Below are 23,739 nucleotides of genomic sequence, written 5' to 3' on the forward strand. Positions count from 1 at the left end.
AAGATTTTTTTTGACAAAAATTTTAAAAAGTTTCGATTTTTTGTCAGAAATTTTAAAAAGTCCAAATTTTATTCGGGATTTGAAAGAAATTGCAATTATTGTCAGAAATTTCAAAAAGGTCCCGTTTTTTTTCAATTTTTCAACCATTCTGTTTTTTTGTCACTATTTTTTTTTTTTTTTGAAAGTCAACTTTTGTCAAGATTTCAGAAAAGTCTTGATTTTTTTCTGAAATTCAATTAATTCCAATTTTTGTCAGTTTGAAAAATTTCTAGTTTTTTAGTAAAAGATTCAAAGTTGTCCTTTTTTTTTTTTTTTTTTTTTTTAATAAAAAAAAGTCTTGATTTTTCTATCAGAAATTCAAAAAAGATGCACCTTTTGAAGTTTTCAAAGTTGGGGCGAAATAGATTCCCCGATTATTAACTCGATGTTACTTTAATTGCTCTCGATGTAGGTTGCCAATTGCACCGTGCATGGTGAATGGACCAACTGGTCGGAATGGTCAGCTTGCACGCAAACCTGCGGAACTGCTATAAAAACCAGAAAACGAACTTGCAGCAATCCGGCTCCAGCTCATGGAGGTCGCGTCTGTGTCGGTGCGGATACCCAAGACATCTATTGCATTGGAAATCCACCTTGTCCAGGTAAAATATTATCGTAGCTTACCAAATACGAGTATAATGAGAATGACCCCCGAATTCGACTTTACTGATCTCAATTCTCCCCATTTCAGAACCAAGATCACCCGATCTAGACGGACGTTGGAGCAGTTGGGGCGATTGGAGCGATTGTTCAGCCAAGTGCGACGGAGGATACAGGTTCCGGACGAGGAAGTGCGAGAATCCTCCGCCAAGACCAGGAGGTCTCGATTGCCAAGGCAGTGATATTGAGTACCAAGTATGTAACGATATCCTATGTCCAGACGTCAAACGGTTATCCAGCTGGACTCCTTGGTACGCCATGCAAAATGGTACCGAGAAAAGGTTCAGGTACTCGTGCAGAGCAGCTACCGGTGATCCTCAGTCGATAAAAATCGCATTGGCTAAAGAAGAAGAACGTATTTGCCAGGCTGATGGGTTATGTTTTCGAGCAGGTGAGAAGCACGTTTCATTTATGTACTTGGCTTGTGTATTATCGCAGCAGATCTTTATAAAACTATGATTGATGACTTGCAGGACGTTCAGATGCGGATGACTCTTGGTCTGAATGGTCACCTTGGTCTAGTTGTTCAGCAGCATGTGATACTGGTACTCAGTTTAGGACTAGGAATTGCGAATTGAGAAACGAAGACTGCAGTGGACCGTCTAGACAGAATAGACAATGTAATACAAATCCTTGTAGAGGTACGAGTACATTATATTTATTTTGGTGGCTATTACTACAAGGGAAAGATACGTTTTCTGAGCTGACAGGTGTGAGAAGTGATTTGTCTAAGGTTTTCTCAAAATTACATCCCAAATGTGAACCTCCAAGATCAATTTTGAGAGGTTTTATCGACGAAACAAAATTAAAACCCCTCTAAGAAAGCCCAAGAATTCACTTTTTATACAAACTCAACGATGATGAAAGGAGGATATCTCCCAAATTTTGAAAAAAAATAGTTCAAATAATTACGTATTTTTTACTTCAACAGGAGAATGGACCTGTTGGACGGACTGGTCGAGCTGTTCAGTGACCTGTGGTACTGGTATAAGGCAACGAACTCGAGTATGCCTATCTACTGGAAATCGATCGCGAGAAAGTGACAATTGCGATGGATCATCCATCAGTCAAGAACGTTGTGAAATGTCTCCTTGTCCAAGTATGCACTTAAACCTAACATAATTATAATAAATATTCGACACGAGTTGATAAAATTGTCCTTAACATTAATATATCTAATAAATAACCAATTTTTATTTCATCTGTAGCGTTTGGATGGTCCCAATGGTCACCATGGTCTGAATGTGATGATCAAAATCAACAGTTTCGAACACGAAAATGTACCGTAGCAAATCCTACCGGAAACACGTGTCTTGGTTCGGAAAAAGAAACGAAGTCTTGCGACGATATGTCAAATGGTACGTATCTATTTCGACATTTCCTAATCAAGGATAATATTATTGGATCTGATCGGGTTGGTTTAGTAGGATCAATGATCTAATGTAGGTGGATCCAGGAAATGTTTAGTCTGGCATTGTAGATCTTCTGGGACAACTTTTTTCTGGAAAATGACATTTTAAAGCCAACTCGCCGAAAAAAAGGTTAGCCTTACTCACAAAATGGCCGCCATTGTAATTGGCAGTCGAGAAAAATAGTCCAAAAACTTGTCTTTTCTAGAGATATTATTTCGTTTCAAGATTTCTTTGATAAGTATGGGATTTTTTGGTATAAAACATTCTAGAAATTTGTCTGAAGATTTCAAGATTTTTCTTCTGGAAATTTTTTGTCATAGAAATTGTTCTCAAGATTTTCTCTCTCAAAATTTCTCAAATCTGTCTCAAGGTTTATAGATTTTTATGCTCAAAAGTTGCAAAATTTTTTCCAAGTGAAGATTTTGTTTACGATTGTCTCGAGTTTTGTAGATTTTCGTGTCCAAAGATCTAAAGCTTTATTTTATTTTTTTCAAGATTTTTTGATGATTGTTGAGATTTTTGTTTCGAAATTTTCTTAATCCTGGATTAAAAGATCATCTTCCAATCTCAAAATTTTTTTGATCTCTTGATTTCGATATTTCTATGTCTAAAGATGTCAAGATCTTTTGTCTCAAATTTTTTCGTTATTTTTTCTTTTGTCTCAAATTTTTTCGTTATTTTTTGTTTTGAAATTTTTATTTTCTCATACACTCTGAAATCAGGAAACTTCACTGTTTTTTGAAATATTGATTTCGATTTTTGATGAATTTTTGAAAATCAAAAATTAAGGTCAAAAATGAGAAAAAAATTAAAATTTTACCAAATTAACTTGGGGAGCTGAAATTTGGAATATGCCCCATTTTTGACCTGCCAAATGGATTGGAAACGGTTTCAAACCGTTTTGAGCAATTCTGGAGCCTCCAGTAGATTTTTGAAACTTGAAAATTTCCGTAAAATTTTATCAAATGAAGATGGAATTACGAAATTCACGCCGAACTCTAACTTAAACACGTTATTAGGTCGACTGCTGGAGGGTTTGAGTAATTTTGGAGCCTCCAGTAGATTTTCGAATCATCAAATGGAATTATAAAACCGAAATTCATTTTGTAAAATAATTTCTATACCCTATGAAGTTGACTGCAGGTAAATTTCAAGTCGTTTTGGAGCCTCCAGCAACTTTTTTTAATTTCCTGGAGCCTCCAGTAGATTTTTGAAACGTGAAATAACTACAAAATTTTATCAAATGCAGTTGGAAAGCCAAAATTTACTCTGCTATGAAGTCGACAGTCGTTTTGAGCACTTCTGGAGCCTCCAGCAGATTTTTGAAACTTGGAATTTCCAGAAAATGTCATCAAATCCAGATAAAAAGCCAAAATTTATTCAAGAAACTAATTTCATTACGCTATGAAGTCGACTGCAGGTACATTTCAAGTCGTTTTTAGCAGTTCTGGAGCCTCCAGCAGATTTTTGAAACTTGGAATTCCCACAAAATTTTATCAAATGCTGTTAGGAAGCCAAAATTTAATCTGCAAACTAATTTCAATACGCTATGTAGTCTACTGCAGGTGAATTTCAAGTCGTTTTGAGCAGTTCTGGAGCCTCCAGCAGTTTTTTTGACACTTGACATTTCTACAAAATTTCATCAAATGCAGTTGGAAAGCCAAAATTCACTCTGAAAACTATTCTCAATATGCTATGAAGTCACCTGCAAGTGAATTCAAGTCGTTTTGAGCAGTTCTGGAGCCACCAGGAGATTTTTGATACCTGAAATTTCTACAAAATTTTATCAAATGCGATTATAAAACAAAAATGCACCCTATAATTCAACCTAAACACGTTATTGAGTCGGCTGCTGGTGTATGTAAGTCATTTTGGAGTCTCCAGCGATTTTTAAAAAATTCTTGGAGCCTCCAGTAGATTTTTGAATCATCAAATGGAGTTGTAAAACCGAAATTTACTCTGCAAACTAATTTCATTCTGCTATGAAGTCGAATGTAGGTAGATTTCAAGTCGTTTTGGAGCCTCCAGAAACTATTTGGAAATTACCGGAGCCTCCAGTAAATTTTTGAATAATGAATGGGAGTTACAAAACCGATATTCATGGTGCAAACTAATTTCATTACGCGATTAAGTCGAATGCAGGTAGATTTCAGACGTTTTGGAGCCTCCAGCGACTTTTTGGAAATTACTGGAGCTTCCAGCAGGTTTTTCAATGCTCGAAATTTCCATAAAATTTTACCAAATCCAATTTCAATACACTATCAAATCAAGTATATGCGGGTTCCAGTCATTTCGAAGGCTCCAGCCATTTTTGAAAATTACTGGAGCCTCCAGTAGATTTTTGAATCATGGAAGGGAATTATAAAACCGAAATCCACTCTGAAAACTAATTTTATTGCGCGATCAAGTCAAATGCAGGTAGATTTCGAGTCAATTCAGAGCCTCCAGCAACTTTTGAAAATTCCTGGAGCCTCCAGTAGATTTTTAAATCATCAAAGGGAGTTATATAACCGAAGCTCACTCTGCAAACTAATTTCAATACGCTATGAAGTCGAATGCAGGTAGATTTCTAGTCGTTTTGGAGCCTCCAGAGCCTTTCTGGAAATTACTGGAGCCTCCAGCAGATTTTTAAATGCTCAAAATTTCCATAAAAATGTTACCAAATCCAATTTTAATTTGCTATCAAATTAACTGTATGCAGGTTCAAGTCATTTTGGGACCTCTTGCGACTTTCGAAAATTCCTGGAGCCTCCAGTAGATTTTTCAATCATCAAATGGAGTTATATAACCGAAACTCACTCTGCAAACCAATTTCAATACGCTATGAAGTCGACTACAGATAGATTTCAAGTCGATTTTGAGCCTCCAGCAACATTTTGGAGGTTACTGGAGCCTCCAGCAGATTTTTCATGCTCAAAATTTCCATAACATTTTATCGAATCCAATTTTAATACGCTATTAAATCAACTGCATGCGGGTTTAAGTCATTTTAGAGACTCCAGCAACTTTTGAAAATGCCTGGAGCCTCCAGTAGATTTTTCAATCATATAATGGAGTTATAAAACCGAAATTCACTCTGAAAACTAATTTCAATACGCTTTGAAGTCAACTGCGGGTAGATTTCAAGTTGTTTCGGAGCCTCCAGCGCCTATTTGGAAATTACTGGAGCCTCCAGAGGCTGTTTAGAAACTTTTTTTCTTCAAAAAATACCACAAAATCTGTCCGAATTTACTTTAGAACGTACTGTGTAAAGTGAATTTTGGCTTCTCAACTCCATTTCAAGTTTCGAAAATTGACTGGAGACTCCGGTAATTTTAAAAAATCTTCATGGATGCTCCAGAGTTCCTCAAAACGGTTTAAAACCGTGTCCAATCGATTTGACAGGTCAATAATGAGAAAATTTCTGCTTTATAGATCAATTTTGTAAAATTCTGATTTTTTTCTCATTTTTGGATTAAATTTGATTTTTAAAAATTCACCAAGGACCGCAAAGTGTACTTTAAGCACTTGAAATTTTGGGTGATAATGAATTTTTGCCTGCTTTTTCGATCTATGTACTTATACCTTAGTTTCAACCAGTTCAAAAAATGCAAAATCTGCGATGTTGGCTGACCTGTCAATCAAAATGGCCACCACTGTGTTTGTAAGGCCAACTTTTTTTTGACAATTTGACTCTAAAATGGTCCTTATTACGATAATGTCATTTTTATGAAAAAAGTTGCTTTAGAGGATCAGTGGGGGGGCTGGTGCATTTATTCCTATTGTCATTTATGCCGGACTAGTTTGTATGTATATTTTACTTTCGTCTTTCTCTGAATCTGAGCAGATCAGATCACTTTTTTCTGAGTGGATTAGATCTGCCTAATTTCCGCGCCAGAATCAGCTCCAATCCTGGGGGAGGGGGGGTAGTTCTACTTTACTGATAATGATCCTTTTTATTCATTTTAATCAACTACATACTTATGCCATGACCGAAATTTTACAGACATCAGCAACGCTCTAGGAGTGCAAAGTGGCCAGTACAGCAGCGAAGCTCCATCCACTTTAGCCATGATAACCTTCTGCTTCTTAGCCTTCCTGGCTGGTTTGGGTATTTCCAGCGGCTTCTGTTACTATTGGATGAAAACCCATCAGCGTACGTTACCCAGTAGTCCGCACTATATCTCCAAACAAAACCCCTACGTTACTGTTCCTCTCAGAGAAACCCATACGCCTAAAAGAACGCCATCGTTTTCCAAAAACACACTGACTTCGAACGGTACCACTAAATCACTTTCGAAGACTTCAACGGCCGGTTTGACTGATTACGAAACCGCCACCATTAAACGTAATAGCCATAGTTTATTAAATGGACACGCTCGGACATCCGCTTTAGAACAAGAGAGATTTTTCTGAGTTTGAATTTTATTAAAGACATTTTTAAATTAAAATAAAAAGCTGTGAAATGACAAAATACTTATAAATTACGTTTACTTACATAAATTATGCGTTGCTGTGTTCATTATGATAAGTTGCTTTCGAGACTTTTCGTTTTTTATGTTTTTTTTTTACTTACCAATGTACGAGTATTTTTTTACTATATTTTTTAATAATGACGCGCCATTCATCCCAATTGTTAGGCTTGATTCACTATTGGCTTTGCCGGTTTCGTTATTTGTTAATTTTTTTTAAGTTTTTTTTTTTTTTTTTTTTTGGATCGTGAATTTTTATTTTATTTCGTGTATATTTTTTATTGTTGCGTTTTGTAAATTTATTTCGGCTGTGATAAAAATATTAACTTTCATTTCGATACTACGTGTTTGTATTTTATTTAAATTTGATAGTTATATTCTGTAAATAGAAATAACCGCGCACTAATCGCATAATACGCTTATTTTCGAGCAGTAGATACATAGTAGATCAATAATTCGTTTTTTTCTGATTTTAATCAAGCTTTTTTTAGCTTAAAATATGAACATTTCTTTTCACTTTTTTTTAGCACATTTTTTAATCAATGCGAGATAGTCCATTTCATATTGTAAATTTTTGAGAGAGAAAAAAAAATGCTAGTCCAAACAAAACAGTAAATTTTGTTTTTTCTTTTCAATTTATTTGTCTGGTTTGTGATTCGAATTGAAAATATTATTACTGCTTCGATTTTTGTGTGATAAGAGAGTGATACGATAACAAATCAAAATTCTTTAATGATTTGTAGATTTTTAGAAAAAAGGTGCGTAATATTAGAATATTTAAGCTGTAATTTAATTTTAGAATTAAATGTGCCATATCAGCTCATATTGAGCTTCTGTGCCAGCTTGAGGTTTTTTACAATAAATTTTTTTTGCTGATGCGTTATTTTTTTTGTTTTCTATTATGTTTTGTTTTTTAATTTTATAATATTCCCAGTCGCAAATTTTTGGGAAAATTTTTCGTTAACAAGATACCATCATTTTGTTGTGATGATTGAAGCTAATCAGACAAGAAATAAAAAACCTGAAAAACGTGCAGCAGACTTGATGACGTAGTGTTTTGACTTTTGAATCAATTTCTCAAAAAGCTTTTAAAAAAATAAGTACTTAGGTATAGGTACCTATTATAACAAATTATGCATGTAAATACGAATATTCTTTTGATATCCTAAAATGGATATTTTGCTTTAAAACATTTCAGTTTTCACATTTCTCGTTTTTTTTTTTTTTTTTTTTTTTTTTTAAATTAAAATTTGACAATTTTATCTAAAGTCAAACATTAAAAAAAATTAATTTGCCTCCGTTACCATTATAGCCTTACTTTAGTAAAAATTTAAATTGACGAATTCGGTACAAATCCAGATTGTAATTCGGCATCTTTATAATGACATATTGTGGGGGAAAAAAGTCGACCAAAATTGGCCATTTTGGGTGGGAAAAAATTTTCAAGGTTGCATTTATCTGAAAAAATCTTAAGTTGGTCAAATTTGAAGCGTTAAAAAAGTCAATTCATTCAGTTTTCGCTGAAGAGAAAAACGCAACTACTCGTGTAATAATCTCGCAGAAGTGGATTCTAATCAAACAAACGAACGAAGTTTGAATATTGAATAAACCTGCTCAGTTGATTAGGGTACATCTGATAGATATTCAGTTATGTTGATTGAATTACGTACATGAAGAGTGTTCAACCTACGGTTAATATTATCGTCAGTTGTGAAGTTTCGAAAACATTCTTTAGTTCATTTTATTTACAACAATTTGATTACATAATAGAATGGTTAATTAGTCACAAATATCGGTTTAAATTGCTGGCGTTAAAAAGTAGGCGTGCAGTGAATGTATCTTTAAATCACCTGCAGCAAATTTTATACTTCAAATCAATTCGTGATGATTATTGATATGAACACTGAGCTGGAATTTTATTTTGAAAAATTTGATCGTAACTAATTAAATTTACGTTCTCGTTACAGATATCTAGAAGTGTTACATAATGAATATACCTTGCACGATTTGTCGAAAGGATTTATTCACGTGCGAAGATAACAATAAAGTGATTAGTTCAACGAAATGTGGTCATGTTTATCACCAGCGATGTCTCTTTCAATGGATGGAAAGGTAATTGCTTACAATAAGTTAGTATTCACGGTACTTATTTTAGGTAAACGAAATTCATCACGTCAAATGCCTGAGTTTTTAGCTTTCTTCTTCGAAATGTATGATCATAAAACCATGTTCTCGTTCACGATTGATTAGTGCTTTGATTATACAAATCAGAATACCTGCCCAAGTACCTACCTTCTTGAAATTGATTTTTCCCCCTTTTAAATTGCAGATCAGAAACATGCCCTCATTGCCATACGGATCTGGGAAATTATAACGTATTCAAGTTGAATTTAGTTAGTGGAGAAACATCTGTAGTTCCGAGTACGTCAACAACGAATGTTGAATTGAATTTGAAGAGACAATTGGCCACAAAAACGAAAAGTTATAGATTACTATTGGGAAAAATTTTTAGTGCAAACGTAGAATGTGAACGATTAACCCTTTCGCTACCGACAGCTAAATTGAAACCTCCCCCACAGCCCAACAATTTTTTTTATGTTTTTATGTGAATTGGAGGTCTACACACATGGTACAATAGGTCACACATTCCAAACAATGCTTCATCCCCCTTTTAAACCCCTGTCACAGCGTGTGTGACATCAGTCTAGCACCACCCAAAAATGCATAAAATATGTTATGACTTTGGACCAATGATAAATACACACGAAAAATGCTAAAAAAACATGTAGTTAATTTTTTTAAATGTAAGAAAAACGACGTAAAATCTTTTTTTTTGGACCTTTTCTGCATTTTTTATAATTGAAATTTACCTAATTATTTCGTAAATTTGTCAAAAATTCCATCTAAAATCCTGTTATTTTGTTTACATTTGTTGATTTTCATCAATTAAAACTCCAAACAGTGCAACTGTAACGCAATGTAACGAAAATTCTAAAAAAAAAAATAATTTAAAAAAAATTCACTAAATTTTAGTGAAATTTTGAAAAAATATTGCGTAAGTTGGTAACACTGCGCGAGCCCAGTGCAGAACTATGTTGGTTTGGGTGTAGGAAGACTGCCACTACCGGTTCTGAACCGTTTGTATAGGTCTGCTATAGATAAAACGCGTATAAAACGTAGCATAATCGCTGTCACACCGTGTGTGACGCCGGGCATTTACCATCCCCGAGGTCGTCACATATGCTGTGACGTCGGTAGCGAAAGGGTTGGTAAAATGAGCCAAATATTTTTACATTATACCCTAGGTACCCAACCCTGCTCATCTATTTATAATATCATTCTTCACTGATCGAACTCTTTAATATTTATTTCTCAACAGAAAAGAAAACGCTGAATTGACGAAACGTGTGCGATATCTCGAGAATACAGAATGTTTTATGCTCGAACAGTTGAATAACGCTCGCCAAACATTACGAGTAATGAGGAATGATAACATAAATACAAAATTGGCCGATGAAAGATTGAGGTAGGTGATAAGTATAGGTATCTATTGAAATCCGCATGTACAATACTTAACACACACAAACCTAGAAAACCTAATGAAGCACCTACTGACCAAAATACCTATAACAAATCTATTTGTAACTGTTTCACAGGAATGAGACCAAGAAACTTGAGGGTGAATTAGCGACGAGAAAACCGGAACTGCGAAAAATAAAACAAGACTTCCAAACAGAGAAGTAGGTCTTATGAAATTTATTTTATATATGTACCTAGGTAATAGATGGTATTTACTAGTCCGGCATATGACAATAGGAGTAATTGCAACCGACCCCCCCGCCGATCCTCACAGACAACTTTTTTCTCAAAGGGGACATACTAAGGAACATTTTAAAGCAAACTTGCCCAGAAAAAAAGTTGGCCTTACTTACAAAATGGCGGCCATTTTGATTGACAGGTCAGCCGAAATCGCAGATTTTGCGTTCCAACATAAGACTTGCGCGAAATTTTTCAAATTTTACAAAAGTAGATCGAAAGATTATGCAAAAATTTATCACCTGTCAAATTTTCAAGTGCTAAAGTGCGTTTTTCGATTTTTGATGAATTTTTGAAAATAGAATTTTGGCGAAAAATGAGGGGAAACATCAAAATTTTACCAAGTTGACCCAGAAAGCTGAAATTTGGAATATACCCTATTTTCGACATGCCAAATCGATTGGAAACGGTTTCGATCCGTTTTGAGCAGTTCTGGAGCCTCCAGCAGAGTTTTGAAACTCGTAATTCTCTCAAAATTTGCATCAAATTGGAGTTATAAAGCTGAAATTTTTTCTAAAAACTAATTTCAATACGCTACGAAGTACTGCAGGTCAATTTCAAGTCATTTTAGAGCTTCCGGCGACTTTTTTGAAAATTACTGGAGCCTCCAGCAGATTTTTAAACCTCGAAATTCCCACAAAATATCATTAAATGGAGTTGGAAAGCCGAAATTCATTCTGCAAACTAACTTCATTACGCTATGAAGGTGACTGCAAATAAATTTCAAGTCGTTTTGGAGCCTCCAGCGACTTTTTGAAAATTCCTGAAGCTTCCAGCAGATTTTTGAAACTTGAAATTTCCCTAAAATTTCATCAAACTGAGATGGAGAGTCGAAATTCATTCTGCAAACTAATTTCAATTCACTACGAAGTACTGCAGGTGAATTTCAAGTCATTTTAGAGCCTCCAGCGACTTTTTTGAAAATTACTGGAGCCTCCAGTAGATTTTTGAAACCTGAAATTCCTGCAACATTAATGTATCAAATGAAGTTGGCAAGCTGAAATTTACTTCGCAGACTACATAGTGGTTTCAAATGGTTTTGAAGTTTACAGCTACTTTAAGGAAATTTCAATTTTCCAAACAAAGGCCATACAAACTTTCAAAAAGTCGGTGGAGGCTCCAAAACGACTTGAAATTTATCTGCAGTCAACTTCATAGCGTATTGAAGTTGATTTGCAGAATGAATTTCGGCTTTCCAACTCCATTTAATAATATTTCGTGGGAATTTCGAGTTTTAAAAATCTGCTGGAGGCTCCAGTAATTTTCAAAAAAGTCGCCGGAGGCTCTAAAATGACTTGAAATTCACCTGCAGTACTTCGTAACGTATTGAAATTAGTTTTTAGAATAAATTTTAGCTTTACAACTCCAATTTGATGGAGTTTTGTGGGAATTTCGAGTTTCAAAAATCTGCTGGAGGCACCAGAACTGCTCAAAACGGATTGAAACCGTTTCCAATCGATTTGGCATGTCGAAAATAGGATATATACCGAATTTCAGCTTTCTTGGTCAATTTGGTGTAATTTTGATTTTTTTCCCCTCATTTTTGGCCTAAATGGGATTTTCAAAAATTCACCAAAAATCGAAAAACGCACTTTAGCACTTGAAATTTTGACAGATGATAAATTTTTGCATGATCTTTCGATTTACCTTTGTAAGGTTTGAAAAATTTCGGGCAAGTCCTGTGTTGGAACGCAAAATCTGCGATTTCGGCTGACCTGTCAATCAGAATGCCCCGCCATTTTGTAAGTAAGGACAACTTATTTTTGGCAACCCTGCTCATCTATATAATATCATTCTTTACTGATCGAACTCTTTAATATTTATTTCAACAGAAAAAGGAAGGCTGTATTGGCGAAACGTGTAAAATATCTCGAGAATACCGAATGTTTTATGCTGGAACAGTTGAATAACGCTCGCCAAACATTACGGGTAATGAGGAATGATAACATAAATACAAAATTGGCCGCTGAAAAATTGAGGTAGGTAATAAGTATAGGTATCTATTGAAATCCGCATGTATGAATACTTAATAAACACAAACCTAGAAAACCTAAGCACCTATACTCACCAAAATACCTATAACAAATCTACTTGTAACTGTTTCACAGGACTGAGAACCAGAAACTTGCGGGCGAATTAGCGACCAGAAAAACGGAACTGCGAAAAATAAAACAAGACTTCCAAACAGAGAAGTAGGTCTTATATGTTATATACCTAGTAGATATTTACTAGTCCGGCATATGACAATAGGAGTAATTGCACCACCCCCCCGGCCGATCCTCAGAGACACCTTTGTTCTTAAAGGGGACATCCTAAGGAACATTTTAAAGCAAACTTGCCTAAAAAAAGTTGGCCTTACTTACAAAATGGCGGCCATTTTGATTGACACGTCAGCCGAAATCGCAGATTTTGCGTTTCAACATAGGATTTGCACGAAATTTTTCAAACTTTACAAAGCTAGATCGAAAGATCATGCAAAACTTCATCACCTGTCAAAATTTTAAGAGCAAACGTGCTTTTTTCGATTTTTGGTGAATTTTTGAAAATCGAATTTTGGCTAAAAATGATGGAAAAAATCAAAATTTTACCAAACTGACCCAGAAAATTGAAATTTGGGATATACCCTATTTTCGACATGCCAAATCGATTGGAAACTGTTTCAACCCGTTTTGAGCAGTTCTGGAGTCTCCTGCAGATTTTTGAAATTCGAAATTCCCTCAAAATTCCATCAAATTGGAGTTGTAAAGCTGAAATTTATTCTAAAAACTACATTCAATACGCTAAGAAGTACTGCAGGTGAATTTAAAGTCATTTTAGAGCCTCCAGCGACTTTTTTGAAAATTTCCGGAGCCTCCAGCAGATTTTTAAAACTCGAAATTCCCACAAATTTTCCATCAAATTGGAGTTGTAAAGCTAAAATTTATTCTAAAAACTAATTTCAATACGCTACGAAGTACTGCTGGTGAACTTCAAGTCGTTTTGGAGCCATCAGTGACTTTTTGAAAATTCCTGAAGCCTCCAGCAGATTTTCGAAACTTTAAATTTTCACAAAATTTCATCAAATGGAGATGGAAAGTTGAAATTTACTCTACACGCCAATTTTAACACCCTCTGAAGACGACTTCAGGTGGGTTCAAGTCAATTTAGAGCCTCCAGTGACTTTTTTGAAAATTACTGGAGCATCCAGTAGATTTTTGAAACCTGGAATTCCTGCAACATTAATGTATCAAATCAAATTGGCAAACTGAAATTTACTTCGCAGACTACATGATGGTTTCAAATGGTTTTGAAGTTTTCAGCAACTTTTAGGAAATTTCAATTTTCCAAACAAACGCCATTCAAACTGTCAAAAAGACGCTGGAGGCACCAAAACGACTCAAAGTCTACCTGTAGCTGACTTCGTACCGTATTGAAATTAGTTTACAGAAAGAATTTCGGCTTTCCAACTCCATTTAATGATATTTTGTGGGAATTTCGAGTTTTAAAAATCTGTTGGAGGCTCCAGTAATTTTTTAAAAAGTCGCTGGAGCCTCTAAAACGACTTGAAATTCACCTGCAGTACTTCGTAGCGAATTGAAATTAGTTGCAGAATGAATTTCGACTCTCTATCTCAGTTTGATAAAATTTCAAGTTTCAAAAATCTGCTGGAGGCTTCAGGAATTTTCAAAAAGTCGCTGGAGACTCCAAAACGACTTGAAATTTATCAGCAGTCAACTTCGTAGCGTATTGAAGTTAGTTTGCAGAGTGAATTTCGGCTTTCCAACTCCATTTAATGATATTTTGTGAGAATTTCGATTTTCAAAAATCTACTGGAGGCTCCAGTAATTTTTGAAAAAGTTGCCGGAGGCTCTAAAATGACTTGAAATTCACCTGCAGTACTTCGTAGCGTATTGAAATTAGTTTTTAGAATAAATTTCAGCTTTACAACTACAATTTGATGGAATTTTGTGGGAATTTCGAGTTTTAAAAATCTGCTGGGGGCTTCAGTAATTCTAAAAAAAGTCGCCGGAGGCTCTAAAATGACTTGAAATTCGCCTGCAGTACTTCGTAGCGAATTGAAATTAGTTTGCAGAATGAATTTCGACTCTCCATCACAGTTTGATGATATTTTGGGGAAATTTCAAGTTTCAAAAGAAATCTGCTTGAGGCTTCAGAAATTTTTAAAAAGTCGCTGGAGACTCCAAAACGACTTGAAATTTATCAGCAGTCACCTTCGTAGCGTATTGAAGTTAGTTTGCAGAATGAATTTCGGCTTTCCAACTCCATTTAATGATATTTTGTGAGAATTTCGAGTTTCAAAAATCTGCTGGAGGCTCCAGTAATTTTCAAAACAGTCGCCGGAGGCTCTAAAATGACTTGAAATTCACCTGCAGTACTTCGTAGCGTATTGAAATTAGGTTTTTGAATAAATGTCAGCATTACAACTCCAATTTTATGGAATTTCGTGGAAATTTCGATTTTCAAAAATCTGCTGGAAGCTGCAGAACTGCTCAAAACGGGTGGAAACCGAGTAAGTTTTTCGATTTTTGGTGAATTTTTGAAAATCCAATTTAGGCCAAAAATGAGGGGAAAAAATGAAAATTTTACTAAATTGATCAAGAAAGCTGAAATTTGAAATATTCCCTATTTTTGACCTGCTAAATTGATTGAAAACGGTTTCAACCCGTTTTGAGCAGTTCTGGAGCTTCCAGCAGATTTTTTAAACTCAAAATTCCCCGAAAAACTCCATCAAAGTGGACTTGTAAAGCTGAAATTTATTCTAAAAACTGAATTCAATACGTTGCGAAGTACCGAAGGCGAATTTCAAGTCGTTTTGGAGCCTCCAGCGACTTTTTGAAAATTTCTGAAGCCTCCAGCAGATTTTTGAAACTTTAAATTTTCACAAATTTTCATCAAATGGAGATGGAAAGCTGAAATTCACTCTACAATCCAATTTTAACACCCTCTGAAGACTACTTCAGGTGGGTTCAAGTCATTTTAGAACCTCCAGCGACTTTTTTGAAAATTACTGGAGTCTCCAGTAGATTTTTGAAACTTAAAATTCCCGCAACGTTAATTTATCAAATGGATTTGGCAAGCTGAAATTTACTTCGCAGTCTACATGGTGGTTTCAAATAGTTTTGAAGCTTCCAGCTACTTTTAGGAAATTTCAATTTTCCAAAAAAACGCCATACAACCTTTCAAAAAGTCGCTGGAGGCTCCAAAACGACTTGAAATCCTCCAGCAGTCAACTTCTTAGCGTATTGAAATTAGTTTGCAGAATGAATTTCGACTCTTCATCTCAGTTTTATGAAATTTCGGGGGAATTTCAAGTTTCAAAAATCTACTGGAGGCTCCAGTAATTTTCAAAAAAGTCGCTGGAGGCTCTAAAATGACTAGAACCCACCTGAAGTCGTCTTCAGAGGGTGTTAAAATTGGATTGTAGAGTAAATTTCAGCATTTCCATCTCCATTTGATTGCTGGAGGCTTCAGAATTTTCAAAAAGTCGCTGGAGACTCCAAAACGACTTGAAATTTGCCTGCAGTACTTCGTAACGTATTGAATTTAGTTTTTAGAATAAATTTCAGCTTTACAAGTCCACTTTGATGGAATTTTGCGGGAATTTCGAGTTTAAAAAATCTGCTGGAGGCTCCAGAACTGCTCAAAACGGGTTGAAACTGTTTCCAATCGATTTGGCATGTCGATAATAGGGTATATTCCAAATTTCAGCTTTCTTGCTCAATTTGGTACAATTTTGATTTTTTCCCCTCATTTTTGGCCTAAATTGGATTTTCAAAAATTCACCAAAAATCGTTAAACGCACTTTAGCACTTGAAATTTTGACAGGGGATGAATTTTTGCATGATCTTTCGATCTACCTTTGTAAGGTTTGAAAAATTTCGTGCAAGTCCTGTGTTGGAACGCAAAATCTGCGATTTCTGCTGACCTGTCAATCAGAATGGCCCGCCATTTTGTAAGTAAGGCCACCTTATTTTTGTGCAAGTTTGCTTTAAAATCTTCCTTAGGATGTCCCCTTTAAGAAAAAAGTTGTCCCGGAGGATCGGGGGGGGGGGGGGGAGGGGTGCAAATACTCCTATCGTCATATGCCGGACTATACAGGTACCCAGCTACTCCGCGTAAGTACTCGCCTAATAAATATTTTTAAAAACGTTTATTTTTTGTCGGGAAAAATTACGAGAGTTGTGTTCAAGAACACTTGAAGATCGAACACGATTTAAGAATCCGATTGCTCGCGAAAAGTACAACATCGAAGAACGTTGGAAAATTGAAGCAAAATGTAACGTAAAGTTTGATACTACGAACTATAGCTACGTCAAACCTAAATTTTGTATTCTTAATTTACTAATGTTTGTTGTACACGAACTTTCCAGGTAAAAATCAAGACCAACTTAGTCACTGAACAACGAGAAAACGGTAGGCCTACTGCAATCCTGGGAAATCAATCATTGAAGTGAGTTTAAAAACAAAGAGGGTAACTGAGTGAATACATGTTAGCCTACTACATAGTTATACAAAAAATGTATTTTATATTTTGTTTTTTCTGTTTAGGGTTCTTAAAGGAAAAACAGTAAAATCGATCGAGATCCACGTACAACGTATGAATCGTTTGAAAAACAAAGAAGTTTAAGGAAAGAGTTACCTATAGGTACGTTGTTTAATCGTTTGTTTTAAAATGTTATTATCTGTGATATCACCTTAGAGTATAAGTATTGTATATCTAATGATTAATTATTTTTGTAATTTGTAATTTAATTTTATTTATATGTATTTCCAAGCTTTGACATATTAATTCAAATTGTCATTATTTTCTTTTGTGATAGGTATGTTTTTCATTTATAAATTTTAAAATCGGTAATATAGACTATTGTACCTGTTGTGTTAAAATTTTTTCGTATTTTATGAGTAAGTTTGAGGTAGGCGTTTTCAATCTTGATTTCAAGACAATGAAAAATATGGAAATTAGTTGAAAAAAAATCAAAAAATGTGATAAATTTTGGTTACCTATCTATTGATTATTTTATTGCATACCTCTCTCCTCTCTTTTCCACAAAACCCTCGGTCTTAGGTTGCTAAACTTAGGTAGGTAATTTTCAGGATAATTTTAATACTGTTTTTTGAATATTTTTGTTGCTTATTTTCAAGCGTTTTCAACACTCCTACATTTCGGGGCAGCTTTCACTGAAATTTTAGCACCTTCTGGCAATTTTCAATAATTTTGATGTACATTTTAAGTAATGTTTCATACATTTGGCGAACATTTTGCTGAAATTTTTTAATTTTGGGGAAGTAAATCGCAATTTGAATGTTTTTTTTTGACAAATTATTACAAACACGTTCAATTCGATTCAGGTAATGTTTTTTTTTTATTGAAAAAAAGAATCTGAGATCTAGAGGCTTGATTTGGAGCTGTTTTTCAGTGATCTGCTTCTACCACCTTTGTGAGAAAAAAATATACAAATGGAGCAGATGTTTCATTTAAAAAAAAAAAAAAAAAAAAAAAAAACATCGAAAAGGAGGTAAGCAACTTTTTGTTTTTTTCATTTTGGTAAGCAGATTCATGAGTTTGTTTAAAAATACAGTTTATGCTCAGCTATTATTACCAAAATCGATACGATTATTTTCATTATCATAAAGCGTCAGGTGAAGATGAATCCTTTCAGCAGTTTAAGATCTTGAAGTGAAAAATGATGTTACCAATCCTCAGCTGAGTCATCTTAAATACCAAAAAGTCCAACGTTTTTGCATTATATGTACCTACTCAATACTTTATTAAAACAGTAATCGAAGAAACGTGGAAAATATCGAATAAAGCCAGCTTATTCATCGTAGTCTCCCTTCTTTTCTTCTCAAGTAATTATTATTTTATTTCAATTCCCAACAGCTCTTGAAAAACATTCCATTCTAAATATTCTGCTTCAGCCTGACAGAAAAAAGGCATTAATATCGCAAAAATAGATTCTACAACTGAGTCATAAGCTCTTCACATACTTCGCAAATAACAAATACCAACGAAAAAAAAAACACATGTACAAATACGAAACACAATTTTAATAGCACTACAAATAGAAAAAAATCATAATTTAGTAACAAATTTTACAAATTTACATCGAACAGATTACAACAACAATATGGACGAGATGAAATCGAAATCATACTTTACACAGAGAAAGATTTTAATATATCAAAATAGATACGTATTTTTTTTGCAACAACAAAACGATTAAATGTCTTATATAGATTCAGAGCTCTTTACACATTTTCGATAGACGAATATACGTACATCATCAATATGATGACTTGATGAGTGAGAGAAAATCACTTCTCTTATAGGAATTACGATAACAATTTCGATTTATGTACGAAAGCCACGTACCAAGCGCTGATCAATAAAATAGCAGCTAAAAATTCCGAATTGACCCACGGTCCTAGATAAGTTCCGGAATAATTCAACGTGACCGAAGTCAAAGGAGTAATAGCTTTGGGATCTTCTCCGCTTCGGATTGCTTTTCTGATATTACTGTATCCTTCTTCGTCGTAAACGTTGATGATATAATCGCCACTTCTGGCTTTCTTTATTTCTTCGGTCCAGCTGACTTGGTATTTATTACGAGCGTCTACTTTCATTATAGGTAGGATTTTACCGTTAACTTCGCCGAAAAGTGATAAACCGTTGGCTTTATTGCTGCAATCCAAGTTGAACTCTGAGATGAAAGCGATTTCGGCTACGACCATACCGTCTTGAGTGGTGTACGTAGAGGCTGAAGATATTTCTGGGTTTTTGCATAATGAAGCGTATAGAGGCGGTAGACTCGCGCAGACGAATAGAACGATTAATTTCAACATTTTGAGTAAAATGGTACCAAACGATTCAGTAGGAATGGACGAAAACTAATTAATACGTGGTGTAAAGAACACTAGAATCATGAATGGAATTAATTTACCGTATTTTTATCTGTTTCATGTAATTGTTATCATCGGCATCGACGTGAACAACAGAGCAAAAACAACACGACAATACGTGCTCGATTATTTTATTTTTGGCTTTGTATTCATGCTGCTGACGTCAGTAAATTACAGGTAAATTACTTCGTAATTGGAAATTATGAGACGAATTCAAAAATATATTGTTGAAAAGAATAGAAAAATAAAATTGAAATTTGAAATTTATTTTGAAATAGAGGAAGAGGAGGAGGACTGAGAACTGGATGAGTAGATGAGGATGAGGAAGAGGAATGAAGACATTTTTTTTGAATTTTTTACAAGTGGTGGGATGGTAAAAGTAAAACTTTTGGCTTTTGGCCTTTTGCATTTCAGTTTCAGTTTCGATTGGAACAAAAACAGGGGCGATAATGAATTAATTGCACTTCAATGTCAAAAAAGTGCGCCTGCGGCCAAAAAAACGAGAAAAAACGCAATTTTACAGCCATTTTTTGAGTTTGAAGAAAATTTAAGACAAATTGAAGAGTCCAGGGAAAGAACCAGGTAAGTCACTTTTTTTCAAAAATAAAATGAGTTTAGGGTTGAATTAAATTCACACTGAGGAGTAGAAAAATGTAGTCCATTTACATTTTGAAAAAAATCGATTTTTCGTGGTTAAAATGGCCTTTAAAAAAAAGAGGAGAAGAGAAAAATGAGCCGAGACGAAATGTGAGACGACAGGAAGAAAATTTCAACATTGTCAACTATTTAGAATACAAAAATTTTTCATTATGTCATCATAATAATCGATTTTCATCGAATTCAAGTTGTTGCGAAACACTGATTTTTCGATTTTTTGCTTGATTTTTTCACGAAAACAGTGACTTTTCAAGTCGTGACTGGCTCATCTCTTCATTTTTTTCCTACAATGCCTCAAGTTGTGTTTGTGGGATGTTGTGTGATGTATTTCCAGTCATTACCTTGATGAAATTCAAATTCGCTACAAAATTGGAGCCTTCTGATACTTCAAAACGTCGTAACTCAGAAGTTTGAAAAAGTGACTTACCTGGTTCTTTCCCTGGACTCTTCAATTGAGCCCTTTTTTTCTCAAAAATTGTAATAAATGTCATATTTTACACACAAAAAAAGAGATTTTTACTCAAAAAAAATAACCGTTATGTGTTTAACCAAAACAAAAAAATGAATCGGTTAAGGTTATGGTTAAAAAATTTCAAATCAATAATATTGGTTATGGTTACGGTTACGGTTACAGTTTTTGCCTCATTTTAGCGGTTAAAATTCATTTCGGTTAAAAATTTCGGTTACGGTTTCCATCCCTGGAAATAACCAATAATAAATCAGGGATCAGGGTTTCAGGGATATGGAATTGGAAAGCTAGAAGAGAAATATATTGGCCTTAATTTTAGCTTCTAAAAAATTTATAAGACTTGAGCTTCACTTTAGGCTTTAGCATGCGGAACTGAGGACCGGGGCAGACATCATGTTGGGCCCGATTCCTAGTCGGGGAGCCTGCTTACGGATGAATTGCACCCCCCCTCGGTCGATCCACTGGGACAACTTTTTTCTTACAGGGGGAGTCCTACGGAACATTTCTGCCCTTGTACTAAAAAAAAAAGTTGGCCTTACTTACAAAATGGCGGCCATTTTGATTGACAGGTCAGCCGAAATTGCAGATTTTGCGTTTCAACATAGGACTTGCACAAAATTTTTCAAACTGTACAAAGGTAGATCGAAAGATCAAGCAAAAATTTATCACCTGTCAAAATTTCAAGTGCTAAAGTGCGTTTTTCGATTTTTGGTGAATTTTTGAAAATCCAATTTAGGCCAAAAATGAGGGGAAAAAATCAAAATCTTACCAAATTGACCAACAAGGCTGAAATCTGGAATACAACCCTATTTTCGACTTGCCAAATAGATCGGAAACTGTTTCAAACCGTTTTGAGCAGTTCTGGAGCCTCCAGCAAATTTTGAAACTCGAAATTCCCACAAAATTTCACCAAAATGGAGTTGAAAAGCTGAAATTTATTCTGCAAACTAATTTCAATACGCTACGAAGTTAACTGCAGGGGGATTTCAAGTCGTTTTGGAGCATCCAACGATTTTTTAAAAATAACTGGAGCCTCCAGTAGATTTTTGAAACTTTAAATTTTCACAAGATTTCATCAAACGGAGATGGAAAGTCAAAATTCTTTCTGCAAACTGATTTTAATACGCTACGAAGTCGTCTGCTGGTGGATTTCAAGTCGTTTTGGAGCCTTCAGCCACTTTTTGAGAGGTCGTATGGTGTTTTTTGGAAAATTGAAATTTCCAAGAAGTAGTGGAAGCTTCAAAAACATTTATAACATTTGAAACCACCATGTATAGTCGACTTCATATCGTATTGAAATTAGTTTGCGAAGTAGATTTCAGCTTGCCAACTCCATTTGATAAATTAATGTTGCGGAAATTTCAAGCTTCAAAAATCTACTGGAGGCTCCAGTAGTTTTCAAAAAGTCGCTGGAGTCTCCAAAATGATTTGAACCCACCAGCAGACGACTTCGTAGCGTATTAAAATCAGTTTGCAGAATGAATTTTGACTTTCCATCTCCGTTTGATGAAATTTTGTGAAAATTTAAAGTTTCAAAAATCTACTGGAGGCTCCAGGAATTTTCAAAAAGTCACCGGAGGCAGCTCCGTGTGGCCAGCCCCGACCAAGGCTCCCTTCAAATACGCCATGAAGGGGGTGAGCACAAACGAAAGTAATTAGTGCACAAACGTGCACAAACGAAGCACAAACGATTGGCACTATTTTCGACCCCCACCCCCACATGGTCGGGGCTGGCCACACGGAGCCACCGGAGGCTCCAAAACGACGTGAAATCCCCCTGCAGTCGACTTCGTAGTGTATTGAAATTAGTTTGCAGAATAAATTTCAGCTTTCCAACTCCATTTTGGTGAAATTTTGTGGGAATTTCGAGTTTCAAAAATCTGCTGGAGGATCCAGAACTACTCTAAACGGATTGAAAAAGTTTCCAATCGATTTGACAGGTCTGAATTAGGGTATATCTCAAATTTCAGCTTTCTTGGTCAATTTGGTAAAATTTTGATTTTTTCCCTCATTTTTGGCCTTGGGAAATTTCAAATTTTAAAAATCTACTGGAGGCTCTAGTATTCTTCAAAAAGTCGCTGGAGGCTCCAAAACGACATAAAATCCAACTTCAGTTGACTTCGTAGTGTATTAATTATATTTTCTCTAACTATAGACTCTAACGGATTATAATAATTGTATTTTTACATTGAATTTTGATTTTATGAGGAGTAAAAAGAAGCTTGTTCTGCGCCCATTGTACCAAAATTCACCCACTCCGATCAAATTTCAAGTGAAAATGAATTGTTTCAACACTTTTTTTGAGCACTTTCGTATAATTTTGAGCCTAAGACTGGGTCATGATTTTTCATTTTGTGACTTTTGAAAAGGTGTCGTCCAACTTATCAAAGTGGGTTAAAATTTCACATGAAATTCAAATATTTTGACAAGAATTGCTTTTGAACATTAGGTATTTTGAAAAATGTCGAGGCCAAAATTGAGTTATCACTTCACTTTTGGGATTTTTAAAAAACGTGTCATCCCACTTGTCGAAATGGATAAAAATTTTGTAGGTACGAAAATCAAAATATTTAACAGAACTTTTTTTTGAGCATTTCTGAAGAATTTTGAACATAAAACTGGGTCATGGTTTTTGAAAAGGTGTCGTGCAATCTATCAAAATGGGTTAAAATTTTTCAAACAATTCAAATATTTCAACGAAAGTAGGTATTTTTAGAACATTATTTTGATTAAAAAAGATAGCCTAGGTCCAAAATACAAATTGAGTTATGATTTTCGAAGTGTTTGAAAAACATGTGATTCCACTTTTCAAAACGGGATTTTCGGAAGAAACACAAGAAAATTTATCAAAACCCTTTTTGACTATTTTGATAAGTCGCGGGACACTTTTTCAAAAATCCAACAAATAATCACCCAGTTTATTAAGTTTGAAAATTCATTCTAATAGTCCGGCATATGACAGTAGGAGTAATTGCACCCCCCCCCACCCCCGCCGATCGTCCGGGACATTTTTTTTCTTAAAGGGGACATCCTAAGGAACATTTTAAAGCAAACTTGCCCCAAAAAAAGTTGGCCTTACTTACAAAATGGCGGGCCATTCTGATTGACAGGTCAGCCGAAATCGCAGATTTTGCGTTTTAACATAGGACTGGCACGAACTTTTTCAAACTTTACAAAGGTAGATCGAAAGATCATGCAAAAATTTATCACCTGTCAAAATTTCAAGTGCTAAACTGGGTTTTTCGATTTTTGGTGAATTTTTGAATTTTTGAAAATCGAATTTAGGCAAAAAAGGGGAAAAATCAAAATTTTACCAAATTGACCAAGAAAGCTG

The 23,739-nt window shown here is 34.8% G+C and overlaps 3 protein-coding genes and 1 long non-coding RNA gene across 6 annotated transcripts in view; 3 read left to right on the forward strand and 1 right to left on the reverse strand.

Annotated features, from left to right (window-relative positions):
• Nucleotides 1–7,445, forward strand: part of Sema5c (Semaphorin 5c) — a 79,880-nt gene extending 72,435 nt beyond the window's left edge. Inside the window, exons 11-16 of the mRNA XM_065355765.1 lie at nucleotides 452–641; nucleotides 731–1,090; nucleotides 1,173–1,340; nucleotides 1,631–1,798; nucleotides 1,908–2,057; nucleotides 6,097–7,445. Of these exons, the coding sequence (XP_065211837.1) occupies nucleotides 452–641; nucleotides 731–1,090; nucleotides 1,173–1,340; nucleotides 1,631–1,798; nucleotides 1,908–2,057; nucleotides 6,097–6,506 (1,446 nt within the window). The 3' untranslated portion in view covers nucleotides 6,507–7,445. The remainder of the gene's footprint in view (nucleotides 1–451; nucleotides 642–730; nucleotides 1,091–1,172; nucleotides 1,341–1,630; nucleotides 1,799–1,907; nucleotides 2,058–6,096) is intronic.
• A 749-nt stretch (nucleotides 7,446–8,194) lies between these two features.
• On the forward strand, nucleotides 8,195–16,418 carry LOC135839651 (uncharacterized). 3 transcript variants are annotated; one of them, XM_065355783.1, is made up of 7 exons: nucleotides 8,195–8,380; nucleotides 8,530–8,674; nucleotides 8,892–8,983; nucleotides 9,942–10,088; nucleotides 10,219–10,302; nucleotides 12,211–12,357; nucleotides 12,487–16,418. In XM_065355783.1, exons 4-7 carry the CDS (start codon nucleotides 10,000–10,002, stop codon nucleotides 12,572–12,574), a joined length of 408 nt encoding a protein of 135 aa, XP_065211855.1. In that variant the 5' UTR covers nucleotides 8,195–8,380; nucleotides 8,530–8,674; nucleotides 8,892–8,983; nucleotides 9,942–9,999; the 3' UTR covers nucleotides 12,575–16,418. The 3 variants fall into 3 exon arrangements, 2 of the variants coding, with proteins under 2 accessions (XP_065211855.1, XP_065211847.1); XM_065355775.1 differs by lacking the exon at nucleotides 8,892–8,983; XR_010557627.1 differs by lacking the exons at nucleotides 12,211–12,357; nucleotides 12,487–16,418.
• Nucleotides 16,419–16,454: 36 nt separating this feature from the next.
• LOC135842944 (uncharacterized) lies at nucleotides 16,455–17,257 on the forward strand. The gene is made up of 3 exons (XR_010558219.1): nucleotides 16,455–16,655; nucleotides 16,750–16,829; nucleotides 16,928–17,257. It is a non-coding gene; the product is annotated as an uncharacterized LOC135842944 (long non-coding RNA).
• Nucleotides 17,258–18,406: 1,149 nt separating this feature from the next.
• On the reverse strand, nucleotides 18,407–19,380 carry LOC135839668 (translocon-associated protein subunit delta-like). The gene has a single exon (XM_065355801.1). It carries the CDS (start codon nucleotides 19,220–19,222, stop codon nucleotides 18,713–18,715), a length of 510 nt encoding a protein of 169 aa, XP_065211873.1. The 5' UTR covers nucleotides 19,223–19,380; the 3' UTR covers nucleotides 18,407–18,712.
• Nucleotides 19,381–23,739: the final 4,359 nt, after the last annotated feature.

This window comes from Planococcus citri, chromosome 1 (assembly GCF_950023065.1).
Source record: "Planococcus citri chromosome 1, ihPlaCitr1.1, whole genome shotgun sequence".
NCBI lineage: Eukaryota > Metazoa > Arthropoda > Insecta > Hemiptera > Pseudococcidae > Planococcus > Planococcus citri.

Excerpts from the sequence above, each read along its gene's own strand:
- LOC135839668 (XM_065355801.1), bottom strand. The coding sequence starts at position 19,222 with ATGTTGAAATTAATCGTTCTATTCGTCTGCGCGAGTCTACCGCCTCTA.
- LOC135839651 (XM_065355775.1), top strand. The coding sequence starts at position 8,550 with ATGAATATACCTTGCACGATTTGTCGAAAGGATTTATTCACGTGCGAA. Across the intron at positions 8,675-9,941 it reads CTCTTTCAATGGATGGAAAG|AAAAGAAAACGCTGAATTGA; the intron begins GTAATTGCTTAC and ends ATTTCTCAACAG. Across the intron at positions 10,089-10,218 it reads TTGGCCGATGAAAGATTGAG|GAATGAGACCAAGAAACTTG; the intron begins GTAGGTGATAAG and ends ACTGTTTCACAG.